This window comes from Amphiura filiformis, chromosome 12, assembly GCF_039555335.1.
Source record: "Amphiura filiformis chromosome 12, Afil_fr2py, whole genome shotgun sequence".
Taxonomy (NCBI): domain Eukaryota; kingdom Metazoa; phylum Echinodermata; class Ophiuroidea; order Amphilepidida; family Amphiuridae; genus Amphiura; species Amphiura filiformis.
In genome coordinates this window covers 41,407,777-41,434,965 of record NC_092639.1, presented here as the reverse complement: position 1 = coordinate 41,434,965, position 27,189 = coordinate 41,407,777, and the positions used below count along the sequence as shown (strand labels likewise).

At 36.3% G+C, this 27,189-nt stretch overlaps 1 protein-coding gene across 1 annotated transcript in view; it reads right to left on the bottom strand.

The window, feature by feature from the left end:
* Positions 1-27,189, bottom strand: part of LOC140166202 (TBC1 domain family member 9B-like) — a 39,006-nt gene that overhangs the window by 7,070 nt on the left and 4,747 nt on the right. The window contains exons 6-22 of the mRNA XM_072189608.1: positions 26,171-26,304; positions 24,938-25,140; positions 23,512-23,580; positions 21,204-21,336; positions 20,066-20,176; positions 19,035-19,123; positions 18,005-18,144; positions 16,066-16,131; positions 8,488-8,635; positions 7,895-8,098; positions 6,846-6,940; positions 6,076-6,222; positions 5,255-5,366; positions 4,849-5,105; positions 1,460-1,659; positions 1,105-1,278; positions 279-450 (exon numbers count right to left, since the gene is read on the bottom strand). Coding sequence (XP_072045709.1) covers positions 279-450; positions 1,105-1,278; positions 1,460-1,659; positions 4,849-5,105; positions 5,255-5,366; positions 6,076-6,222; positions 6,846-6,940; positions 7,895-8,098; positions 8,488-8,635; positions 16,066-16,131; positions 18,005-18,144; positions 19,035-19,123; positions 20,066-20,176; positions 21,204-21,336; positions 23,512-23,580; positions 24,938-25,140; positions 26,171-26,304 — 2,454 coding nt within the window. The remainder of the gene's footprint in view (positions 1-278; positions 451-1,104; positions 1,279-1,459; positions 1,660-4,848; positions 5,106-5,254; positions 5,367-6,075; positions 6,223-6,845; positions 6,941-7,894; positions 8,099-8,487; positions 8,636-16,065; positions 16,132-18,004; positions 18,145-19,034; positions 19,124-20,065; positions 20,177-21,203; positions 21,337-23,511; positions 23,581-24,937; positions 25,141-26,170; positions 26,305-27,189) is intronic.

Genomic DNA, 27,189 nt, shown 5'->3' with positions numbered 1-27,189 from the left:
TGGTTACATGTTAAACATGATGTAGTGTGAAGACTTGCCCAGATCCGCCAATTTGCTACCAAAACAAGGGTTCTCTATAGAAAACCCCATGGACATGCAATAGTGCATTGTCCTCATAATAATATCATAAATTGTATATGCCCGTAAAACATGCATATGAAAGGTACTCACACAAACAAGAAACAAAAAAGGAAAATGTTCTTTTAACATATTCTCTTTTTTTCCATTTCTCGTGCCAAAACCAGTTGTAGTTAGGTAAAGCAAACCATTTATCTCACCTGCTTGTGGGTCCCCTATAGGACTCTCCAGATCCTCTGGTAGTAATGCAGGGGGTAAGTGTAATTCATACAAGAGCCGTAATCTCTCATTCATCTCACCACGATACATGATCCCAAGCCCCAAGGCAAAGTCGCGGAAGTTTAGTAATCGATCACTGTCTGTGTCAAAAAACTGTGAAAAACATTACAGAAGTTTAGTAAGCTGTCACTGTTGGTATCAAAAAACTGCGAGAAAACATTACAGAAGTTTAGTAATTGATCACTGTCCGTGTCAAAAAACTGTGAGAATACATTATTGTATTTCTATTACAATCTTGTATTTTCAGGCACTGATATATTTCAAGCTAATTGTTCAAAACATAAATATAAAGCTTATTCCTTATGGTTAGACGAAGAGTTTGAGGAATTGTACAACTTGATTGTACCATGTTTATTTATTTTTTATAATTTAACTGACGGCCATCTTGGATTTATGACCCTTAGCTCATTTAGAAAAAAATGACAACCTAAGATTTTAACACTTTAGACTATAAAGACTCAGAACCAAGTTAAATTGTGCTTTTATTATAACATGCAAAGCATATGACTTTACATATTGGCTAGTACTAAAATTCATTGGACATGCATAACTTCTCCCTTTTTTGAAGAATAAAAATTTCCACAAATGTATGGCATTACCCTTGTTTTGCAATATCCCTACCAACACTTCTGTTACACTATGCTTGCTGTTTCTACATGCATCTTCTGTATTCCTGGTAAGATATCTGACCCACACAGTCAGCATGCCAAAACAGAACATTTATCCATGTCTATCTTGCACACTTACCCTGAAAGCTCTGACAGCCATGATTTCAGCCTGAGTCTCCCCTGCCCACGGTGACAAAGCAAGGAACAAGGTGACATATTTATCCATGTCAATCTTCACACTTGAAAGAAAATGTTGCGTTTGGTCCAAAACGGGGCCTGAAGGTAGCAGTCCACTGCTAGTCAGAAATTCCTCCTATAGAAACAAAATATGTACCTTGATTATGAATATAGCTTGTTTTTCAGATTTTCACAGCATATTGCTTGTATTTTAGATTTTTGAAAAAAAAAGTAACTGTCTTTTTTGGATATATCTCCATTGAAAACACTCTGATTCACTCAAGACAAAAGGGGATTCTGCACATCATAGGACTCACTTTAAATAATGTGTATAATTCTTCCAATTCATGAGCAGCAAACGGTATCTCCACAGCTAGACTCCTCACAATGGTCCTCCTAGCCGAGTCCTCCAACCCTTGGACGACTCGTAGACGTTGATTTAGTCTCATCTTCTCGATCTCTTGATTCTTGAGTAAACCAAACTTACGATAGGAATCTAGAATTAGAGTTGCAATGTCTGTTGTAGGCTGCAAAATTTATAAAAAAATGAAAAATAATTTATTGGTTGGATATATCGGAACACTTACGCCATATTCATTCTTTATGGCTCTATAACACACACTACATGTATGGGGAAAATATTAATTTCTTGATTGTGAAAGCTCACTTGGCATGAAATAATAATTGCGTTGCGAGTACAATGCTTACCACACACACTTACAGTAACGTGACACCTTCCTGTGTTCCAATCACAGCCTTTGAATACAGTTTTCACTAGGCAACTGGCTACAGGTAAAAGGCAGGTCACAAAATCATGTCATTCCACAAAATATGTGACATACACAGTGCATGCAGTGAGTATGTGTTCTCAGAATCAAGAAATTTATAGTTTCCCTATTCCTCTAAATCAACTTGGTGAAATGATTTTTTTGTAGAATATTTTGAAAAATATGTGGAGGCTTACACCTGCAGATGGACCGTGGTATGGTTATATGGTATTTCATTTACACAGAAAAAGTGAAATAAATGATGCTATTTTTTTTTTCAAAAAAAATATATGTTGCACTATTTATAGGTTAAAGGGAATCTGTACCATAAACTAATCAATGGCTATATAGTTGCAGCAATAATAAAAACAACAAACAGTAAAAGTCCCAAGCTTATATACGTCCAAATAAAGGAGAAATTCTTAATTCCTTACGACGATTAGCGGTGAGTTTGCGATCCAAGGTGGCTGCCATATTGATACCCGATGTATTTTTATTACGCTGTAACGGTACCCTGATTTTGAAACCAGCGAAATCCGTGCCACAAGCCTCGTCCCTCGTGAACTTTGGTGACACGAAGCGAATACTACCGAAGTTCAGATTCAACATTCGTTCAAAAGAAAACGCGACAATTTCTACCCATAAAACTACAGAACATAAAAAAATGTATTTTAAGTAATATTTATGATATTTATGTCTTTTGAGAACGAAAAGTAAAAACAGCACTAAAAACCAAAATTCGCTGTAGGGGTTGCGAATGCCATACTGCAACACACGCTCACCGTGGGTCTGTGAGAAAGGTTACAGTACCGTTTGTGGCAGAAAGGATTCACAAGCAGCTATCATGGCGGCTCCCTTGAATCGCAGAAACAAAGGATTAAAAGTGCTTTTTCTTTGTTAGGAATATTCCGAAATTCATATAAAGCGTCTGGTATGTTTAATTTAGGGGTATATAACTATATTAGCCATTGATTAGTTTATGGTACAGATTTCCTTTAATACATGCATATCACTTTCTGGGAGTGAAATTGTACAAAATAATGCACGCATACTGAGATGTTGATGCGTCTATTAACCTATTTCATACACGAGAAAAAAATCCTGTGATTTTTGTAATTTTTATAACAAAATTGTCACTAAATATGTTGGAAAATGCAAGCAAATACAGGGTGTCCCAAAAGTAACTTGACATTGTAAACTGGCCATAACTTGCGTTGGGTTAATAGTGTTGTTACAAAAATTGTACAGTATGTAGATAATTCTTTTAGAAATGTTATGAGACCAAACATGCCTATGTGGTCATGACCCTTTGTCATGAAATTAACGGATATCTACCGTGCCGTAAAACCCACTTTTATAAACGCAAAAATAAGTCTCGCTTTTGAGACGTGATACACGATATAACGTGTTATCGTTTTAAAATCTGTTTTGTTTAATTTTGCTATGTTTGTTTGATTGTTTGTTTGTTTGTTTGTTTGTTTGTTTGTTTGTTTGTTTTCAATGCGTAATCTTCCTTTTGTGCTTTATCTGGATTTTATATGAAAACTGCTTAAGATTTTTTCTGAGGATTCGATGAACAGTTGTACGCGGTACGTTGTTCTCCATTGAAAGTCGATGTACTGATAGTCTTGGGCTTTTCGCCACCGCTCTTCGTATGACATCGATGTTTGTAGCCAATCTTCCTGTTCTTTCCGAGAAAGTTCATGGACAGATCCCGTTGATAGGAATTTCTGCCCTAGTTGCTGGATTGTATTTCAGCCGGGTGCATAATTTACATTAAAATGTTCCTTAAACTTTGCTTGAGTGAGTTTGTCCGACTTTGTCTCGGCAAAGAACCATACGATCTGAATCTGTTGATCTATAGGAAACTTCATCTTCACTTCAACTGTTTTAAAGTAAAGTTTAATATTGTCAATATATCCTATTTATAATCTACAACAGCAGTCATGCTTATGCTAGGCCGTGCAATCCATGAATGTTCATACCTAAATGCAGCGTGTGCAGTGAGTGAACTAACTCTTTCGTTCAGGGAAGCACATCATTCATGTGCTTGAACAAAGAACATAATGAGCTTGCTTTTGTGGGTTTGATACACACATATGTACAGTCGCACAGTAAGGTCAAGGGGTCATCAATAATGCTGTTTTTGGTATCAGAATAATTCTAAAAGATCAATCTATGTGAATATGTTATCCATTTTGGTATGAAGTAGGAAATATTTGAGATATGGCAGATTCACAATGTTAAGTTACTTTTGGGACACGCTGTATAAATAGCTCAACCTACAAGTAAAATGAACGCGTCTGAAAGTACTGCGCGTACTACGCGGAGTGCGCGCCTGTGCAATTGTACAACATTTATGCACGACTAGTAATTTACTAATGTTTTCTCTGATTGGTTATCACTATCTAGGAGTGCACGAATGAAGTTTAAGCTTTCAGCTTTTTCTTTGGACCTCTGAATACCCCTTGGGGCTGTGGGACAATCAATCAATCAATCAATCATGACCTACCATAGTTTTCCTATATGCAGCACTCATTGTAGTAAGTGAAGAGGTATGTGGCATATGAGGCAATGGTGTATCTTTATTGGTCAGATTATACAAGTATGCAATCAATCAATCAATCAATCAATCAATGACCTAATCACTCAATGACCTACCATAGTTTTCCTATATGCAGCACTCATTGCAGTAAGTGTAGAGGTATGTGGCATATGAGGCAATGGTGTATCTTGATTGGTCAGATTATCCAAGTATACAATCAATCAATCAATCAATCAATCAATGACCTAATCACTCATTGACCTATCACAGTTTTCCTATACGCAGCACTCATTGAAGTAAGTGTAGAGGTATGTGGCATATGAGGCAATGGTGTATCTTTATTGGTCAGATTATACAAGTATGCAATCAATCAATGACCTAATCACTCAATGACCTACCATAGTTTTCCTATATGCAGCACTCATTGCAGTAAGTGTAGAGGTATGTGGCATATGAGGCAATGGTGTATCTTGATTGGTCACATTCTCCAAGTACGCGCTAAGCACCGTCATGGCTTGGCCGTCATCTTCGCATCCTAGTAACTTGTCATAGGTTGCATCAAGCACTGTCAGCGCAATCTGGAAGATGATTTTGGCACCATCGTAGAAGAAACAGTCCATGATGTTGACGGCACTTTCAAATGGCATCACACTGGATTCAAAATGGGAGAAAGTGACATAAAGTAATAGTACATGCATTTTTTCAGCACTGCAAAAATTACTTAACAAGCAATGCTACTGCAATGCTAACATCAGTATGAGACTTGTCCAAATTGGCTTCATTCAGGGATATATACTGACCTCAAGAATATAGTGAGAAACCATGATAATGATATCATACTAAGGATGCCTAGTTGATCCATCTTCTCGTATAACTCAGGAAGATGCTCTTTGGTCAGTGCTTCAAATACACCTACAACAGAGAAAATAGAAGTCAATAAAAACATTCTGAATTTATTATCTACTTATTGAGAAGAGTGATCTGCAATCTGCATCCACATATGTTGTGGTTTACCTTTATTCAAGTTTAACAAAAATTGATCTTGCTGTTTTAGAAAAGTAAAGGTTCTGCTGTCATCAGGTACCAGTGTATTTCCCACTATAATTGCATTGCAGCTCCACCTGTACGAAATAACTATAATACTGCAAAGATATGGCATCAAGTGCAGGAATGGGATGTCCAATATGTACATCTTAGGTTTGTACATTAAACGTTAATGGTGATGCATGGCTGTACATGTGAAATCCTGTGTGTATGTAAACATCAAGGGTAAAAATAAGTGGAGACAGGAGCAATTTTTCTCCTAGAAACTCTAAAATGGCCCCTGGTTCCATCTCAAATTTAGTTGACCAGGGGACATGTTTCTCACGAAACTGGACTCCTGGATAGTGAACCAAAAATATCAAATTCAAAGCAACTAGTGCTTTTTAAACTCATTCAGCACATATTTATATTTATGGGCCCCTTGGTGATTGAAAATGGTCCCTGGTTCCTAGTTAAATTTGTTGAACCAGGTACCATTTTTATATAACAGTAGCCCCTGGTCCATCACTCCTTATTTTCACCCCTGGTAAGCATGTAGGGTAGGGTGTATGTGTATGTTTACATGTTTACAACATACCTTGATCAATTAAGGCTCCTACAACCCTGTTATTATAATAATCAGGCAGTAATCGTTCACATATAGCAGTGAGAATCCAGAATGCTTCTTCTTCATTGGCATAGAGAAGAAGCACTGATGTGACTATATTCATAGCTTGGCAGTAACCTGTGAAATTATGTGAGAACAAAACACATTAGAGAATGCATAGGATATGATAGGATATGATATATTTACTTGCACCAGTTATCATCACAGTATGTACAAATCAATTGATGCCTATCTGAGGTGATGCATAGTAACATTACCACTAACCAGCATACAACATTAGAAGTGTTCAGTTTTCAATGTAAGGTTTGCTTTAGATATTTAGAATACACTAGTTCAGATATTTTAACATTTTTTTCCTCAAAATTAGTGTGTTTCTCAATAAAATATTTATTCTGGAAGATTAATTTCTACACAACTGCTTTTCAGAAAATGTTAAAAATCATTGGAATATTAACAACAGCAATTAATAAAAGAGCCCAAACTTTGTTAACAACATAATAATAGACACGACTCATAATAATAATTGCGACTCATAACATTGTGAATTATAATAGAATGATAGAATAGAATGTTAACAAAGTATGTTTGCATGCTGCGTATTTGGCAGTCTTGTTTCCATTATTTATGGGCACATCATTAACATTTGCATTATAAAACCAAATATTTTTGTCATAGTGCAGTTATGAATGTACAATGACCCTGAAACAACATTGTTCTATACAAAATACATATGCAGATACCTATACTAGGATTCCTAAATGCATATGCTGTGAGCACACGTCTTAGTGCAGCAATGCCCAGCTCTGATTGGAATGCAGGATGCTCTGGTAGTGATCTGTGGACAATAAGAAGCACAAACAAAGTCAAATTTATTTAATGATTCAAGATGTATGAGGTAACATGGTTTACATGAGTAGTTTTATCAGTTTCAGCAATTTCTAAGTTATTCAGTACTCCTACATTATTAAACAAACACTGTATGTATGCTGCATCACCCAACGGATGGAATTACCATGTGACTAGCACACACTGTATGATTGGTCAACCATCCCACAGGAGCTGTAGTTTATGATAAGATCTGATCCATCCAGGCCAAAGAAGGAAATTTTGAAAATTGAGTTATTGCCAATCTACCATCATCATCAAATTGGCAACAACCAAGTGTGCTATTGCTCAAATCTTTACAGGTACATAGTTATGATGATGTTTTGTAATGCATAATTTGCTGCCTTTTTCAAATCCTTACAGGTACATAGTTATGATGATGTTTTGTAATGCATAATTTGCTGCCTTTTGGCATGGTTGATCAGAGCACATTACATACTGCAATCCAGATGAATTCTCACACCTTTATCTTTTGGTATCAATGTTGACTAGGTCATTGAAAACATCCCTTAACCCTAACTCTGTAAAATCTTACAAAGCAAACCACTGCGCAAGCATGCATTTCACCTGATACCATGATGCAATCACCCTAAGTCACTGACTGGGCCAGTGAATAACCTGTGGCTAACGGTTGGTGATCTCAAACTTGGCACCCAGGGTCTAAGGAGCAAATCTCGGGGATGCCAAGTAACTTCTTTGTTCATCTTCTCTCCTTTTTTGTTCCTTCTTTCTAAAAACCACTTTTAGCATTAGGGTTACAATAGCCAATCTAAAAGTACTTTGAAAACAGAGCACAATCTATTCTCTTTATGAAATGTCAGCTTAATGGCGATGCACTGAAACACATTAGAGCAGTTGACCAGAGTTGCCAAATTGAAAACAGCAAAATATTCCTCAAACTCACCTATGTAAATCCCTCTCTATCTCATCCGTTGCTATACTTTCTTTGCCCAGACTTTGTTCCACTAGTGATTGGTAATAGCCAGGGTGAGTTGCCATCTCATTTACAGCACCAGAAAACAGCAACCAGATTTCTCCTCGTAGACTCTCTGGCATGCCTTTGACTATAAGCTCATTGGTTTCTACTGTTCTATACATGCTTACACCCCTGAAATCAAACAAAATATAAGACAAATATATATAAACCGTACTGGTAAGTAAAAAAATATATGTTTGTTGGTCATCTCTGCCCTTCCCTTGCAATAAAAATCACACCCTGTTACAAATGATTTTGATAACTTGAATTACCTACATGTACACATATTAATCTCACTAAATTGGATAAGTCAATTTATTTTTGACATTTACTTTTAAAAACAAGATCGTTGAATTTATACCAGCAATCATTTTGAACCACAATGATGACAAGAGTATACACACACTATGAATTGTAAATTTGTAATATTTATACTAATAACTGATTAGAATACATATATATCCAAAGCTGCTTGACTCCAAACCAGAGAGTCAGACCCCAACCTCCTACACAATCCTTACCTTCCATACTCTTTGAAATGCATATCCCATAGATGCTCCTTGACTGACTCCTTGGCAGAGACTGTGTCTGACCCTTGCTTGTTGAATAGCGTTACTAGGGCTGGTTGAAGCTGCAGGGCTATGGATGCTGATGGATCACTTGGCTCATCTGAACAAAATATTAATGATTTTATCACGATTAACCCCCTGAGCACTACATGCCGATCTAACATTGCCTCTGATTGGTCCATTACATGATATCTTCATTTTAATCACCAATCAGAATGGGGCTTTTCAAATAATTCACCCCATGTTTTTGCGTGGTGAAATTATTCTAACAATGTTGCTGATTGGTCCAATTGCTAATGAAAACTTCTTTTTAACCAATAGGCAGGTAGTTCTCATGGGGTTAAGTGAAATCAAAAGTGCAATGCAACAACATAGATAGATTTTACAATTTATCAAAAATACATATTTAAATTTTGCAAGTGCAAACATGATGATTGGTTTGTATGTGCATGTGTGATATAAGCTTCCCTATCACTGCTCAAAAAATGTGCAAATTGCAGTTGTAAATGATAGCAAAGCATGACAAACAGTCAAGTTAGCTCAATCAATAAGGTATTAGACTACTGTACATCAGTGGGGCAATTCAACTTTGAGCCCCGCAGTCACATTAGTTTGCTCTCATAAAGTAATTGAGCTAGCTTGAAATTCCCCTGAGCATGGAAATATCTGCTATAATCTCAGTTTACCCATACCAAATGGGGGAGGTGATCCTGGTTGCGATTGTTATTTCCACAGCAGCTGAAGGGAGTATCCCATCATGCATTGCAGTCTATCTGATACATACAAAATCAAATACATACAAAATACAAGTAAGGGCCACTTAAATATTGAGAGCTATGGATAGTTTCATAATACTTTAGAGATCATATTTTTTCAAACAAAAGTCTAAGTTCCTCTGATATAAGAGTGGAATTGAAAGTTGAAGCGAGGGATTGTGTATACAATTTCTATGGCATGTGCAGTTCTACTATGATACTGCAGAGCATGATGGGATACACCTATCAGCTGCTGTGGGTTATTTCTATATGAATGCTGATTTAGGATTCTGCTTCAATATAGAACTACATCCCTAAATGATATTAATAATACTGTGTGTCTTGAGCTATGATAGCGATCAGTGATTTTCTGTCAAGCGTGCTTAGGCCTGTTGGTTTGGCATAGTGCACTATAAAACCTGTTTTATTTGATATGATATTTCACATTCCTATAAGTTCCTACAAGTATTAGTCAGTAGTTCATGACTAAAAAACATAAATTTCTGCCATCCCATGGTCAGATATTTATCTACAATTTGCACAAAATATTCATATGCATAAGATGATATCAATCCTAATGCTCTGGAAAGCCACAACATGCTTGCCTCCCATGGAGTGGAACTATGGCGGTCAACACATTCATGTAGGGCTACTCCCTTACACAACTGCATACAGCTTAGGGTTTATATGCATGGTAATGTTGCATAATATGATGTGATTATTCATTCAAAAGTGCATGATGTTGGTTCACTCACACACACAAAAAAAGGGGGAAGCGTACAATTTTCTCTTGGATCAATAGTGAGCATATATTATGCACAACTTTTTTTAGAAGCTTCCATTTTGGAAGTTCCTCCCTATCTTTCATGAGCATATCAATATTTTATAATTAAGGGCTTATATTGAAATACCCTACCACGTTTTCACACAGAAAGAAGGCAGGATTCCCCTCGCTAAGCGCGCGCCTCAGGAAAGCTCGGTCATAAAACGGATAGATTATATGCATCAGTGATACACCCTGCCCAGGATTTTAACAAAAGAAGGCTAGCTCAGGAAAGCTGCAGGATGGCGCACACCTTCCTGTGTAAGGGAATTTCAATATGAGCCCTAACAGGAAAGAAGTATACCAGTTTCCAAATGGGTATGATGGAACTTCAAATAATTGCTTTTAAAACATAATGTGTGACATGCTTATGTCTTTGAATTATGATTTTTCGATAAAGGAGCATATATATTAATTGAAATATGGACACATATTCCTTATGAATATATCACGGCGAGGCAAGGGATGCAAAGTATTGATCTGGAGTGGGTCATGAAGTCAACCAGGTAAAAAGGACTTCACACATATGTAATCCAAATGAATGATCTACTGCCCCCTGCCTTTTCCCATTTCATCCATGAGCCATTTTGTCTACTGTACCCTAGGCATATAATCAAACAATAACCCCTGCTCTCTAATCTGAAGCTTTTCCATCCCCTTAAAAGGGCATTCTTAGTCAGTGGGAGTGGTCTAGTTTGTAGACACATTTTGATTGGACAATCGCAAGATTTCGGTGCCGCTTATCAGGCCGTAGACGCGACCCCACGCCATCATGCGCCTTGATAATGCCTTACACGCTTGTAGAGGTGCGCGTATGTATTGCGCTGTAATGCGAGACTAGTGCGGAATACGCGACGCGCTAGTAGTACGCGCAACAGAATACGTGAAGTTGTAAACAAGTTTCGCTTCATTTTATAATGAGGGAGTTTTTATGACGGTAACTTAGTTTTGCTTTAAAAAAATTGTTTACAGTTATTAAAATAATATTTAACTGATTAAGAATGAGAATAACGATAGAATTTTTATTTTGCCTATCTCTACCTATGATAGACAGGCAGGTCCAATATTTTTATCGTAGTGGATACCGCTGCGCCGGCATCCACTACTCAAAATATTGGACCTGCCTGTCGCCTATCATACGGTAGAGGATAGGCAAAATAAAAATTCCTATCGTTTATTCTCTAATTTTGTGATCCACAGCATCATCCCCCCGCACTTTTCTCAAAAAAAGTTGAGATTTTTATATCACTGGAAACCTCTGGCTACATAATGTTTATGTTAAAAAAATTTCTTGCATTTTTTTTTCGTTTAGCAAAGATATCGTGAAATTTGAATTTCGTACTGGTATACGAGAACGAAATTACAACACATTGTCTATGAAGCAGTGTAATACACATAATCATTCATAACTGACAAATGCAAAATCAGAATCAACTGAAATTTTGGAAATAAGCTTTTTTCGTGGATATCTACTGAAAAATGTCATAAAAAGCGGATGTTAGGATCACGAAAATACTCCTTTAACCTTAAATTTATTGCTTAACCTAAACTACAAAAGATAATGAAGACTGTACACCAGGTGACAAAGTGGTCAATCATCAAATGATAAAGTGGCAATAAACAAAGGTCTGGGGAATATGTGCTACTCCGGCATCACCAATGGGCGCTATCATTGGCAGGGCACTACACATCAATGATCATAGAGGGAAATGGACGGTCCATAATATCTTTTAATTATAATATCATGTATATTTTGTTATTATTTAATTTTCATAATTACTTGCTATCCACCAATATGGAAATGCAGCATATATGCAGCCATATTATAACATTTCTGTAAAATAGATTAGTATTGTCAGTTTAAACCTTCCAATATTTTGTGAGTACCATTTGAACAAGTCACATATTTGAGGTAGTTGACTCATATTGCTTAATTTAATCCCATAAATTTGCATCCCTGTTCATAGCATTCATGAAAGCGATGACACAGTAATGATGTGGATAATCATTAAATGCTAATACCTTCTATATCTTCAATGGCTGGATTTAAACTGAAATAAGACCTAGGTGTTAGAAATGACCCAATTGGTCGTTGATGTGCTACAGAGTTAGAAATAAAAGCATGCAATGGCAATATTAGACACCAAAATCTGTGAAAAGATGAAGTTTGTAAGTGTTACAAACATTTATCAATTTGCTTTTTAGATGATACATGCACATACACGTATAGTTGCATCCATTAATGACCTCCGTGTGTGACATAGTGAGAGATTATGGGCCCCAATGACTTCCAATTCCAAATGCGCAACTACCATATTTGTACATAGCATCATTTTTGCGCTGCTGTAAGGGCTCATATTGAAATTCCCTTACACAGGAAGGTGTGCGCCACCCTGCAGCTTTCCTATGCTAGCCTTCTTTTGTTAAAATCCTGTGTGATTATAACACTTCAATTAGCCGCTTAAATTAGGAGCGCGCTTTCCTGGGTTGTGCGATGAGCCATAGTCAATTTGTTTTCTTCCCATTCATCATGGACCACTTCAAAAGGCAGGGTGTATCACTGATGCATATAAGGTCATTTTCACAGTAAAGGGTGTAACTTTTGATTTTTAGGGTCAAAATTTCAAACCACTTAAATATGTTTCTGTTTACTGAAATCATGCATAGAAGCAACTTAAATTCCAGTAAAATAATGTTTCAAGGCTTAAACCTTTTGATTTCTAATAAAAATTTGACATTTCCATAACATTTTGGTTAAAATCTAAGAAAAATGTATTTTACATAACCTCAGAAAATTATGACATGAAAGCTGGAATACATGTGAAATCCCATTCCAAAGTAAGTCAACAGATATAAGTTAAATTTTATACCATGTTTTGCTATGTTTGTAATTGCAGTTTTGAAAATTTTAACATCAAGTGTCATTTACAATGGAAATTTCCAAACCTTAAACATATTTTTTAAGTTTTAATTGGGTTCCTAAAATAATTTGAATGTCTAACTTCATGTACAAATACTACTTGATGAAAGGAAGCTCCCAGCCAAGTTTCACAGAAATTGGAGTTATTTTTTAGAAATGGCAATTCAAGCGATTTGTGTTTCGGAGGCTTCAGTTAACAACACAGGTGATCATAAAAGTAAAATATTTGGCTAACTACTACAAGTTGACATAAAAAATAGGTAAAAAATATCACAATTACCAATTTTCATGCTTTGCTTCTAAGTATTGAATTTCAGTTGTGACAAAAATTAAATTATCACAGCAAGTCATTTTTTTTTGTTTAGGAGGCTTCATGTTAACAATTGTTAAACATTGCAGAAGGAGTTTTTTTTTAAAACAACAGTGTTGGGATCATCTAAGCTGTTATTTTCTTGTGTGTATTGAATCAATGATTCTATGCGGCAGATATTGTAGATTTATCACATGTTAATTTTTTTCACCCATTTGTTAAGTATGGTGTTTTTTGCATGTGAAGCCTCGAAACAGGCTTTTTGGGTATCAGTATATTTTTCAAACATTAACCATAATGTCAAAATTTTTTTTAATTTATGACATTCTGCACATATCAAGTAATAATTACAATGCAGATATCAGTATGAAACACACCAATTTAGATATGCATAGATGATAATTAATCGTATTGTTGTTTCGGAGGCTTCATTTGTTTCGGAGGCTTCAATTGTTAACGGAAAGTTTGTATTGGGTCCCATTTTCAAACGGTGATATATATCTCCACGATTTAAAAACATGTGACTTGAGGATCTACTTTGCTACATTTTGATAAATAGATTGGATGAGCACTTTTATTTATATTTGCACAAGCTTGCTGAACAGTTTGTTTCGGAGGCTTCAAAAAAGTTAACGGAAAAACGGCTCTTTGAAGTCAAGATTTTATAAAAATTTTAAAAGCTTGCAAATCGACTAATTTTTGTTACCCATTTCAAGTTAAGATAACAACTGTTATGAATCAAGAAGAAGTGAAGAAATAACCGAGAATTATGAACCAAAGCTACACCCACAAAGTTTGTTAACAATTGTTAACGGAAAATGAAGCCTCCAAAACAACAAATATCGAAGTCCGGTTCTCAAAAATACAGGGCTGTTCACAATTAAATCTAATGTGGCAGTGTTTACTGAACATATGACTGTACTTTCAGGATAAGAAAAATTATCCATGAACTATCTGAAGAAAACACAGGGTTTTACAAAAATGTTACTGTTTTTTATAGTTTTTCAAAATGGCAATATTAAGTACATTTAAGCCTGCTAAAACTGAACGCAGTAACTCCCAAAGCTGATTATGCTACCCAAGGTAGCTGCTAACTAGATGACTTATGTGGCCAAAAATCATGGAATTCTGTGGCTTTATTAGAACACTACGGATTAAAATGTTAAAAATCCAAAGTTACACCCTTTACCGTGAAAATGACCATAATCCATCTTTATAATCCGTTTTATGACCGAGATTTCCTGAGGCGTGGGCTTAGCGAGGGGAGGGGAATCCTGCCTTCTTTCTGTGCATGGAAATAAGAGAATTCTCTTATTTCCATGTTCTGTGTGAAAACGTGGTAGGGTATTTCAATATGAGCCCTAATTGGCTGTTAGTGAACCCTTCAAAAGGGTTCCTTTGCACTTTTTTCACATTGAAGCTCATGTACAGTGTAAATATGAGAGACCCATCTGTGACTTGATTCTTTTCATGCACTAAACAGGGTGTCAATGTCATGTTGGCAGGTTCATGCATTAAACAGGCTGGCATGTCAGCAACTTAATACAATAAACAATGCTACATGTTAACAAGTTCGAAAGGACCTTGCATACCTTCTGTCCCATATATATGCGTGCAAACATGGTGAAACCCACCTTCACCAATTCAACAGAGAGGAATGCACTTAAGTCAGAGTCAAGGTGTGCAACATAAGCCATGCTCAAACATTTGCAACTAATAAAACATGTCAAAATGTTACAATTGACAAGGTGAGTTGATGTGAGTACATGTGTCTACTAGTACTAACATCCCAAAATATGAAACCTATTTTAATATCCACAAAATAATATACACCAAATAGCATGCTACCAATATTGTGCAGATAAACTATATACAATAAAATACCAAAATGACAAAATAAAGGCGATGCAGTATTTGTGTCCAAGGTTGAAAAAAAAACATGGAAGATAATGGGTAGAAGAGACATTGTTCATCAAGAAAAGATACTTTGATCCATTGATTCTATCCAACCACCCCCCAAAATAGCATGATTTACCACCTTTTTGTCCACATTATGTGGAGTTGTTTACATCAAGGTAAAGCATGCACATGTGTCCACCCTACAGGGTAGGTGACAGCTTGCGTTGAGATAAATGATTGTATAACCACACATATCCATAATGCTCTGTGTATAATGTTTCACAGTTTATTCAGATGCATACGAAGTACATTACTCTAAGCAACGATACGCACATATGTGGATAATGCATCCTTGGGTAAAAGAATTCATTATACAAAATGACCCAATTGTTGAATATGGCAAACACTACTGGAGTCTATTTCAGCTTTTGAGTTCAAATAAAAATTAGACTTGAGAGAGTCTTGATCTAAGTCTAAGTGTGCTAAAGTCAGCATATAGTAAACAGGGATAAAGTGATCACATTTGTGCTAATCATTGACAACATATGACACAGAATAAGTGACTCAAATTAAGACTACTTTTACTACATTTCGAAATTTGAACCATGATTCAACATAACAAAAATGTGTCAAATGAAGCAGCCATGTCATTGTTTTGTAGTGTATTTTTGCAAATTAAGAGTATATTTTTGCAAAAGAATTGTTTGCCTTGCTAGTCCTTTTTAAATCTTTTTTTATGAAACTAATTCTGTTAATCTGCCATCACTCAACAAAACAATGACAATTTGATTCCCAGCCATGTAACATATTAGTATGCACTCACTAGGTTCCATGTCACTAGTAGCTACAGTTGAATAGTACATCATACTAAGAGGCGGAGGGGTATCAGCTAAAGGAAGATTAATTAAAAAGCAAATGAAAACCATCAAAATAAAACAGCAACCCATTTCACAGACTTGCAACTGATCTACTTACAGGAGTTCCAGGGCCACTAACAAGCCAAACACATTTCAAATATACCTGCAGGTTTTCCTTTACATTTAGAGTTGGTCAATGGTCAAGTATCAGTAACTGGCAGGACAGATTTGGCCAGCAGGATGGATTTGGACAGCGGGCTGCCTGTTGAAAACCTGATCTATTAAGTTTGATTTAATTGGGTTATTAATTAATAAATCAAATGTAAAATCAATTGCAAATCTTTATGAAATGGGCCACAGTTCACATACAGGTGACCTTTGACCTGTAGGGGTTAGCATTTCAAATAATTCTTATCCCAATCAAGCATTATGAAAGGGAGACATGCAGTTTACATGTAGGTCATTTATCTTTGCTAATATTCTTTTGCAATTTTGCCATACTGTTTACAATATTTTTCATGCTAACATGTATCATGCAAATAATTAGAGCATCCATTTGAAGGACATATGAGACACAACACCTGTTGTCCTAGTATTTATAATTCTCATTTAATTTAATTCACACCAACTGACTGTTTTCGACCAACAATACTAAGGCAGAACATGAAATTTGCTTGTATAGCACTATCGGTACCCTGATACCGATGGCTCTTTCTATCGTACCCTGAACATTTGCATAGTGCTTATTTTTTATTCAAATTACAAATGATAATACTATGTAAATGTTAATTATTATGCTTGATACAATTTATCACATCAGCAGGGTATGATAGAAAGTGTCATCAGTACCAAACTGGGCACTGACAGTGCTATTGGACCCAATTAGCTGTGGTGCCTAAACTGTTCAGAAAAGAAAGAAAAAAACTAATGAAGGGGGAACATTTTTCAAGAAGTTTTTACTTCTTTTAGTGAAATCAATAATATTTAAATTGACGGTTTTCATTTATAATGTGTTAGTATATAGATGTTTTTCAAAACATATGGTATTAGTATATGGCAGGTCACTCTACTTTGAAAGTTAACATTAACAGATTCTGCTATCAGTATCAATAATAATATTATATTTAATGCATCAACTATACTTCATTTTAACTAGAGTTTGGTAGAGATGGCAGTGCTTTATGCAGTCACACCACGAACATACCAACAAACTGCTCTTGCTGCTCTTGTAGGCATCTGTATATGCTCAGTGGGATTCAGTTACTCCCGATTCCAGAAAAATACATCACTAATTTTTTGGAATTAAAAATTATTATCTTGTTTTGCCAAATGAAACATAGCTAAATCCTAATCCTTAAGTTAGTTCTAACTGGCAATAAAAGTTGTATTTTAATTTGAATTTGAGGGAAAATGGGATACAAACAAATGTTACACTTGGCAAAACAATTTAATATTTGTTTAATCCCAAAACATTAGTGCAGTATTTTCTGGAATCAGGAGTGTGTGTGATTTGATGTTTCGAAATACGCACCTACGTCACTACCATACTAGAGGTGAAACAAAGGTACACAGTACACTTGATCCCACTCTAACTATTATCATGATAGGCAGGGAAAAAAGTTCATTTTGGCATTTGTGAGGGCAGCCAGGCAATTCTGCTAAGGATTGCTAGGGCACCAAGGCAATCACATGCTTAAGAATACATAAAAAGTTACACATTTTGAAGGGCACTAAGGCAAAGGCATGGGGCACCTAAGGCAATGCCTTTGGTGCCTCTGGTAATTTATTTCCCTGTGAGGACCTCTGCTCTTGCTCTATCGGATAGTTATTTTGATTATTTACTACAAGAGAAATTGGTATATACGAGAGTAACAACTGTGCTAACACTCGTTCAGTCTCTCCTACCTGATCTTGTGCTGTGGCTGCTAGCATTACTGCCCATGCTTCCAAGACTACTACTGAGTTGTGTAAGAGTTTTTGTAGACCCACTCTCTACCAAGCTACTGCTACTAGAAGATGAAATTGAAACACTGTCACTGCTGGGCCTGTTGAAGAGATGAATAGCAATGAAAATTTTGATAATTATTTACATATAGGACTTAGCCATTGGTGATCAATGATAAGCCTTGTGTAACACTCAACTTGTTAACAAACTGAAAATAGAAAGGGAGTATGCAAGTGCAAAAATGTTAAAAAGTTGAAAGGCTCTGCGTATGCTCATCTGCATCCCAGCATCCGTGTTTTTCGGTAATTTCTTACCACATTTTTATCAATCAAAAACAATTTACTTGACCATTAGGGAAAACAACTGTTGAATTACCTGTGACATAAAGTCTGCACAATAAGTAACGTAGCTGTTATAAATACGCCTATAGGTTCAGAACTAATAATAGTTTTCACAATATTTTAACGTAAAAAGAAGGATGATTTATTTACGCGCATTTTGATACCCAATTTGTCCAATTTTGTATCAATATTAACAATACAGCAGCGTTTTGAAAGTAAAATACCCAAATTTAAAAGTTGCAGCTATTTGTATTGATTTGAAGTAAGCGTGAAGATAATGGCGGGCTTTACATGCTACAGTGCTGGTATAATAACCATTGATCGTTGTAAACTGCAACTTTTAATTCCGCGTGTTTTTCTTTAAAAGCACTACTGTGTTGTTGATATTGAACAACATTTGACAAATGGGGTATCAAAATGCGCGTAAATAAATCATCCTTCTCTCTATGTTGAAATATTGTGAAAACAACTATTAGTTCTGAAGAAGCTATAGACGTATTTATAACAGCTGCATTACTTTTTGTGCAGACTTTATGATTATTATAAAAACCACATACTGCTCACATTATAAGTCATGAATAAGTACATTATAAAGGGATGGGTTGAATTCTGGAAGCAATTCAACCCTCTGGATTTCAGATTTTCTTACCTTGTATTTTCTGTGGTCTTAGATAAGAAATCTGAAATATGATGCACCAAGAAAGTTCTATCTCTCAAAGAAGCAAACAGGAATGTCATCTAAAAATAAAAAAGATTTTAAAAAACTTACTAAATTATGCCCCTTCCTTCAATTATTTACGACTAAAAAATATTAATAGGTCCCACATTACGCTCTAAAAATTGAGTTCACATACACACACACCCCCTCAAGGGAACACCATCAGTCAACACTATATGCTCATTTGCATTACTAATTTCATAAAATTCTCAAATTGAAATGCATTTCAAAATTATTTAGAGAAACAAAATTTTCATAAATTTGTGTGTTAGGTACCAGGAAGAAATTTGTTTGATCTTAGGATCGACCGTCGATGCTGCTTTGATGCTTGTTATTAACGAATTATCAACTTACTAATCAGAATTAACGCAAAATTTATATTGGCCACTATTACTACAGGTACAAATTACTATTTTATCACAATTAACAATAGTAAATTAATTGATTTCATAAATAATAAGGATCGACCAAGCATCAATGGTCGATCAAAAGATAGAACTAATTTGTCTCTATTGCCTTACAATTCTTTGATTTATTTCACAGATTAAGTCATACATGTTTCCCCCATCATCCATCCTGCCACTTACATCCCCTAGTCAAATAAGATATCTCAGAAATTAAAACTGTTGGCAAATTTTCAGATATTTTTCCCCACAAGTAAGTCTAGCATCTTATTTCATAAAGCCAATATGACTACTTTTGGAAGCTTTATCATTAGAATCATGCTATCGGTACTACAGCTTGTCCACTTTAAAATACAAAGTAAGGTACACACATTTTGTGTAAGTGTTTCGTGCGTCGTGTATCAATACGCTCATGCATTTGTGTGTGTCTAGCAGCGTGTTAATTCCTTCGGACATTAAGGCGCTCCGAAACTGCATAATTTTCTGCATACTTTGTACTTCAAAGTGGACAAACTGTATGGATCTATGATAATTCCAAATGGAATGCAAAGGACTTACCTTGGCTTTAGTAGACACATGTATACCATCCTGTATAACTGAAGAATTCTCAACTTTCTCTACTACTGTCACATCTCTCATTGGGATCACTAAATGGACTAGATTCTTCACCTGAAAATAAGTAAGTAAATAAAATATTATATTTAATTTATACGATGCTGAAAACAATAAGAAAGAATTTGAGAAAAAATTTTGTCCAATACCTAAAAAAAAAAATCAATATTTACAATATTCCCCTTGATTTTGTCACATATGTGTAAATATACTATACCAGTTTTAACGAATCGCATAGCAAACAACATGTACTGAAAGGCAGCTTTCCATTCAATAAATATCAGCAATTATTTTGACTGAACAATTCAGGTAGGTCAAAGTACTCCCCAAACTACATTTTTCACTGGTGTTATTTACCAGTGTTTTTTTTTTCTTCAGGTGACTACTTACCAGCCCTCGAATTACGGATCTGAAGGGGCACTGCAACTTTTTTAGGGCAAGTTGATAATTGCCTTGGATTTTCACTGAAAAGGCAAGGCAGCACGGCAGTTTGTAATATTTCAAGAGGGCATCATGGCAACTGTTGAAAATTTGAGAAGGGCACCAAGACAATTTCTCAAAAGTGAAGAAAACACACACAAACATAGATAGATGATTTTATAATGAAGGGACAGGGCTGGGGCACCGATGGCAACTTCATTAGAGGGCACGGCAAATGACTGCCTTGGGTAAAGAACATATTTTGAGGGCATTACGGCAGTGGGGTTGGCATGCCATGGGTGCCGTGGGTTAATTCGAGGGCTGTAGCAGACAACATGTACTGAAAGGCAGCATTCCATTCAATAAATATCAGCAATTATTTTGGCTGAACAATTCTGGTAGTACGTCCCAAACTACATTTTTCACTGGTGTTATTTACAGGTGTTTTTTTCAGGTGACTACTTACCTATTCCAATGAATCATTTCAACTTTATTAACAGGGTATGTGTAATTAAATAAAAAGGAAATAAGACTCATATTAATGTGGGAAAAACAAACAAGCAAGTCTATATTTTCTACCCTGCTCAAGCCAGCCACAGTAAATTTCAGAAAATCTTGTGAGCAAAACTAGCAATCACTCTATCTGTATCAGTCAATCTCTTACCCGACTTGCAAAGCACATGTAATTCCTTGAGAGGTACATCATCCCAGTGACATGCGTCTTGTTGTACGGAGTCCACAATGTACAAGGAATGTTCCCATCCAGCTTCTCTACTTGGGGAAGCCTAAACACTTGTCTGAAAACAACCAAATTATCAACACTCAGTTTTAACTAAAAATAATGATGACAACATATTTTCTGTTGTAAGTGTAAAGTTGTTTCATGATGCAAGCAGAAATTTAACACTATAGCCAAAATAACAATTTCTCGATCATGAGAGGATGTACCTTTTGCGTCAGCGTACTTTTCATAGAATAACACGATCGCGCGACCTGCATGACCGAACCTTGACCTTAACGACCGTGTGATTGGTGTGATCTCAATTCTCAAAAGCTGTGTTTGAGCCGTAAGTGCCGGTATTTGCGTAGTACGCTCGGCGCAAATAACTGTGCGTACCCAAGTTGGCTCTCATGATCGAGAATTTAATATTTTGGCTATAGCAATGCTGATATCTTGCAGATATTCTCACTGGCCAGAGGGAACTTAATGCTCAGTTTGCGTCAGTATTTAACAAGTCTGATGATCTTCCTTTGCCTGATAAGGGACCTTCACCATACCCTCATATAAATGATCTTATCATTGAAGAGGAAGGAGTAGCTAAGCAACTTCACCAACTTAGCTCAAATAAAGCTAGTGGGCCGAATGACATTCCAGCTAGAATGTTACATGAGTATGCTGATGATCTTGCACCAATGCTAACTAACAACATGCAGCAATCCTACAGACTTGGTAAACTTCCATCAGACTGGACCAAAGCAAGAGTTACTGGGATATTTAAGAAAGGTGATAAAACCAACCCAGAAAACTATCGCCCAGTGAGTCTTACCTGCATTTGCTGCAAAGTGCAAGAGCATATTGTGGTTAGTCATCTTGCCAAACATTTGAGCAAAAACAATGTCATCATAAATAATCAACATGGATTTAGAGAAAAACTCTCTTGTGATACCCAATTATTGCAAGCTGTAAATGATTGGTCTACCACACTCAACCAACGTTGGCAGTCGGATGTCTTGTTTTTAGATTTCAGCAAGGCATTCGACAAAGTGCCTCATCAACACTTGCTCCATAAGTTATCCTTTTATGGAATCAATGGCCCAACACAACAGTGGATAGGAGCCTTTTTATCTGGTCGCACACAATGTGTAGCTGTTGATGGTGAAGAGTCGGAATGGTGTCCTGTCACCTCTGGAGTGCCGCAGGGCTCAGTTATGGGTCCGGTATTATTCCTCATCTTCATCAACGATATCACAGATGGTATTACATCGAGTATGCGCCTTTTTGCGGATGATAATGTAATCTACAGGAATATAACATCTCCTGAGGACCAGAGGGCACTACATCAAGACCTGATTAAAGTGTTTGAGTGGGCTAAGAGATGGGGAATGCAATTTAATGTGCAAAAGTGTGTCCATGTAACAATCACCAAGAAGAAGAAGCCACTTGATTACCAATACTCAGTAGGCACAGACACAATACCCAAGGAACTGTCTACCAAATACTTAGGTGTCACCATATCATCTGATTTAACTTGGAGTAAACACATAGCAAACATCAGAGCCAAGGCATCAAGAACACTGGGGTTAATCCGGCGTAATCTTGGACCCTGTGATCGCACTGTAAAGGAGAAGGCGTACCAGAGCCTAGTTAGACCCCAAGTAGAGTATGCTGCAGCCGTATGGAACCCCTATACACAGCGTGATAAATCAATGCTTGAGAGTGTGCAGAGACAGGCAGCACGTTTCACCATGGGAGATTATAGATAATAGGAGCCATTGTTTGGAAATTCGTGCAATTTTAAAAATGACAAATTACGAATTGACCACGCAAAATCCAATGCATGGTATCAACTTGTTATGTGGCCTGAAGCAACCCGTACAGGAATCATTGTACACTTGCCTGCGCACAATTGAAAGAGCGGGGTATTTGATTTGCATTTTGACATGCATGGGTAAACCTTTAACCTGCAGGCCCATTTAGGCGACGTAATTCTTGGCACTCACACTAGCTCTGCAATTCCCTATGTCGTTTTTAAAATTGCACGAATTTCCAAACAACGGTTCCTGTGCTCACGATGATTAAACTTTTGATATCAAATTTGGTATCAACCTTTGAAGGAATGTGTATAGAAAATTATTATATAAATTATTTTGCCATAAACTCATCAGACTCTGATTAAATGGGGATAGAACTAGTGGAGACTTTTTATTTTGGCTGTGTTTATTTTGGTGTTCTTGCTTTTGTTGTTATTTACCTGTATGCTTCACTCCTAGCTCTGGCATCCAGATCTCTTTTGATGGAAGATACTTTCTTTTTCTTCTTGCTAAAAAAAAGGAAAAAATTGGGGAAAAATGTGCAAAGGTACTGTAAAAGTTAACATTTTTATGCAATTAATTTATCACTCTTTGCCAGTTATTCACTGTTTCATTTTCTTTTAGATTTGTAATTCTAAACTTCCTCACATTGACCTATACACAAAAGGAAAAATGTGTGATGCGATCAAGCAAAATCAGTCTGAAGTAGGCCCAGGTCAATTTTGGGATTCTTACATTTTCATTTTTAGCGTATTCAAAGCTTAGTGAAAAAACCCATTTTTACATTTTCCCTTCTGAATTTCATCAAAAAATATTTTCATGTGAAAGAAGAATGTTTTTCCCTTCCATTGATTTTTCCACCCCAACACACATTATTTGGCCCATATCTCAAAACTACGCTTGCCGAGTTCTGACTGGTTTTGTTTGATCACATCACATATTTGTGTGCTGATGTTTGTTTGTTTTTGGTGCAGCTGTTTGGAATGTGAAAAGTGCTTATTTCATAATCGTGTTCTAACGTTGTGCAGAATACTAAAAGTTGAAGGCATATTTCCCCCTTTTTATTTATTTCATATATCACACACTCTCTTGTGTTAATATATTCTTAACACATATTAAGAAACACATACATATCTTCCTTCCTATTACCGACATTGACACTTCTCATGTTCACTAATCATGACCATTTCAAATTAAGGGCATTACTCACATCCAGAGAGGCCAGGAAATTGATGACCAACTTAGTCAACACGATTACAATAGTGTTAAGTGGGTGCGACTAATTTTTCAGACACAGAATCTGTGGCAGTTTTCAGTATGGTCTGAGTGAGCTAAATCTCAACCAATTTACCTGGACTTTCCGAGACTATCCTTGCACATTCTGGACTTTCCTCTATTTCTCTGGATAAACTGACCTAGGATTTTAGTAAGACTATTTATCTTCACCTGGACTTTCAATGGACTACTTGAGGATAATGCCTGGACTTCACTCACCTAACCTCACCTGGTCTGGACTTTTCTTTCCCAAAATTGGTACTTTCTGGATTTTGAGTGATCGATTTTAGCATCGATCAGTATCACCTGCAGCATCATCACTACTTAAAATATTCCTATCCAAGTCCATAAGAAAGACAGATGGGTAAACAGAACCAGGCCCGTATCCAGGATTTTTTTTGTGGGGGGGTGCTGATTTTGAAAAAGTGGACTTTTTTCCAAGATGGAGGGCAATTTTGTGAAAAGTGGACTTTCTTCCCCAAATCTCGCTACGCTCACAAATTCTTAAATTTTGGGACTTTTTGTAATGATACTTTGGCAAATTGGGGGGGGGGGGTACACCCCCTTGCTACGGCCCTAAACAAAACCTACCTAACTTTTGGCCTATTAGGCATATCCTTGTCTTCTTCAAAGCCTTCTTCAGATAGCAATTGTTTCATGGCCATGTTAGCCAGTTGTTCCATTAACCGGAATGTTTCAGCAGGATTTACAAACATGGAGAAGAAATGTCCTTGGTCTCGAGTTGAAATCTTGATGCTCTCAGGAAACAGTACTGCATTACTCTTTTCTAGCCTCTGTAAAGGGAAATAGATAACAAACGAAATAACATTGCTGAAAAAACATATTTATGTTTGTGATATTATGAAGCTAATGTTAGGCTATGTAGATTTTTGACATATTCAAAGCAAACAGAGTCGCATTTTAGAATTTTTGAATTTCGGCATCATTATTTGAGTAATTTAAAACAAAACCCCATCAACATTAGCCAATATGGTTATCAGGCTATGACACAAGTAAAACATCCTCTCTTTTTCCATTTTTCAATTGTATTTTCACCACATTAAAACATTCAATGTCAGCTACTGTTCTCTCATGATGCCCAGGGCAGGGTATATGAACACCCAGGCATTACCCTAGTCAGATCTGACTGTAAGATCTTTGTCATCCACTGTTTCTGCAGAACAATTCAAATATATAGTAATGGAAAGAGTGAATGATTGTTCATGATGTATGCCTCCACATGGAATCAAACCCAGGACCTCTTACACCGCGCTGCTCTCATTACCTTAATCATCCCACATATTTGCTTTCTAAACCGGTTTACCAGCAATTATTCTTTGACTCCTGTTCACATCTTATTTTTTTTGTAATGTCTTGTCTTGTCCTGTTTGAATTTGTATTTTCGTTTGAACTGTTTGCCGGCAACCCGCACCCACGAGCTTGCTCCATGCGTGTTGCCCCACATCTTTATTTTAGGCTTTTTATTGATGCCCCTCTTAATCTTGTCTCAGGCCCACTTTTGTCCTGTCTCTTGCCTTTTAATAGGTTGTTTGTTCTAACGTAATCGCATTTGACTGTCATCAGTGGGCTTGTGATCAGATACACTACTTTGCTTTGTATGTAATTGGTTTGAAAATTATGGCATTTGTCATTTATACTATGTATTTTTGAAGTTGTGAAATAAATGTTTCTTGAATTGAATTGAATTGAATATTATTCCCCTAAACTTTGCACTCACATTTGAAGGAAAAAAAAAACAGATTACAGAGCAGAAAAGTAACAAAACTTTATCAATCGGATTGGTAGTATAGTACATTTACTTACGGTAACATCTGTCCATCGTATTACAAGTCTCGCCTCTGTGCCCATCAGAAAGGAATAGAATGACAGATGACTGACGCTAAGATACAGCCAGCCTTGACGGGGAACACGACTCTTCCAATAACTACAGGAATAGTCTGTATTCAGGAAAAACAAGAAATCAATGTTATCTTGAAGCTCCATATTGTTGCATGTAATTTTACAACATTATTACAACGATAATATGGTCCAGGACCATATGGTACAGGAGCATGTTTGACTAATAAATATTTTCAATTTAAGTACATGCTCCAGGGGCATGTTTGACTTAGAATGCTCCAGGAGCACATTTGACAAACATGCTCTTGGAGCTTGTTTCTAATTCAAACATGCTCCTGGAGCATGTACTTAAATTGAAAATTATAAGTAGTCAAACATGCTCCTGGAGCATGTACTTAAATTTAAAATATTTATTAGTCAAACATGCTCCTGGAGCATGTACTTAATTTCAAAATATTTATAAGTAATCACTAATCAAACATGCTCCTGGAGCTGGAGTATGTACTTAAATTGAGTCAAACATGCTCCTGTACCATATGGTGCAGGACCATATGGTGCAAGACCATATGGTGCAGGAAATGGTCCAGGACCATATTATCGGGCCAAAAGCCATTCGGCACGGTTTCTATTTTTTATGACCTCCAGAGTTATGAACTGCAAAAGTCACCTTCATTTGAAATACAATGCAAGTTCCAAGCTTATGACATTACCCATAATGCACTGTGTTATGACTTATCCAACTTGCTTGTTGTTAGACTTGATTTTCATTTTCCATTTACACCATCAATTCGCCATAGAAATAGTGATGTGACAGGATTAATTACCATAGCGATGGGTCCGATCGATTTTTCAATGTATTGCCCTTCACTAGACGTACACTGTACGTCTATATAGTAAAGGGCACCATACAGATTATCAAAGAATAGGCATGAAGACCTGGATCATATTTCTATAGAAATTTCACATTATGCTCAGTCCATGCA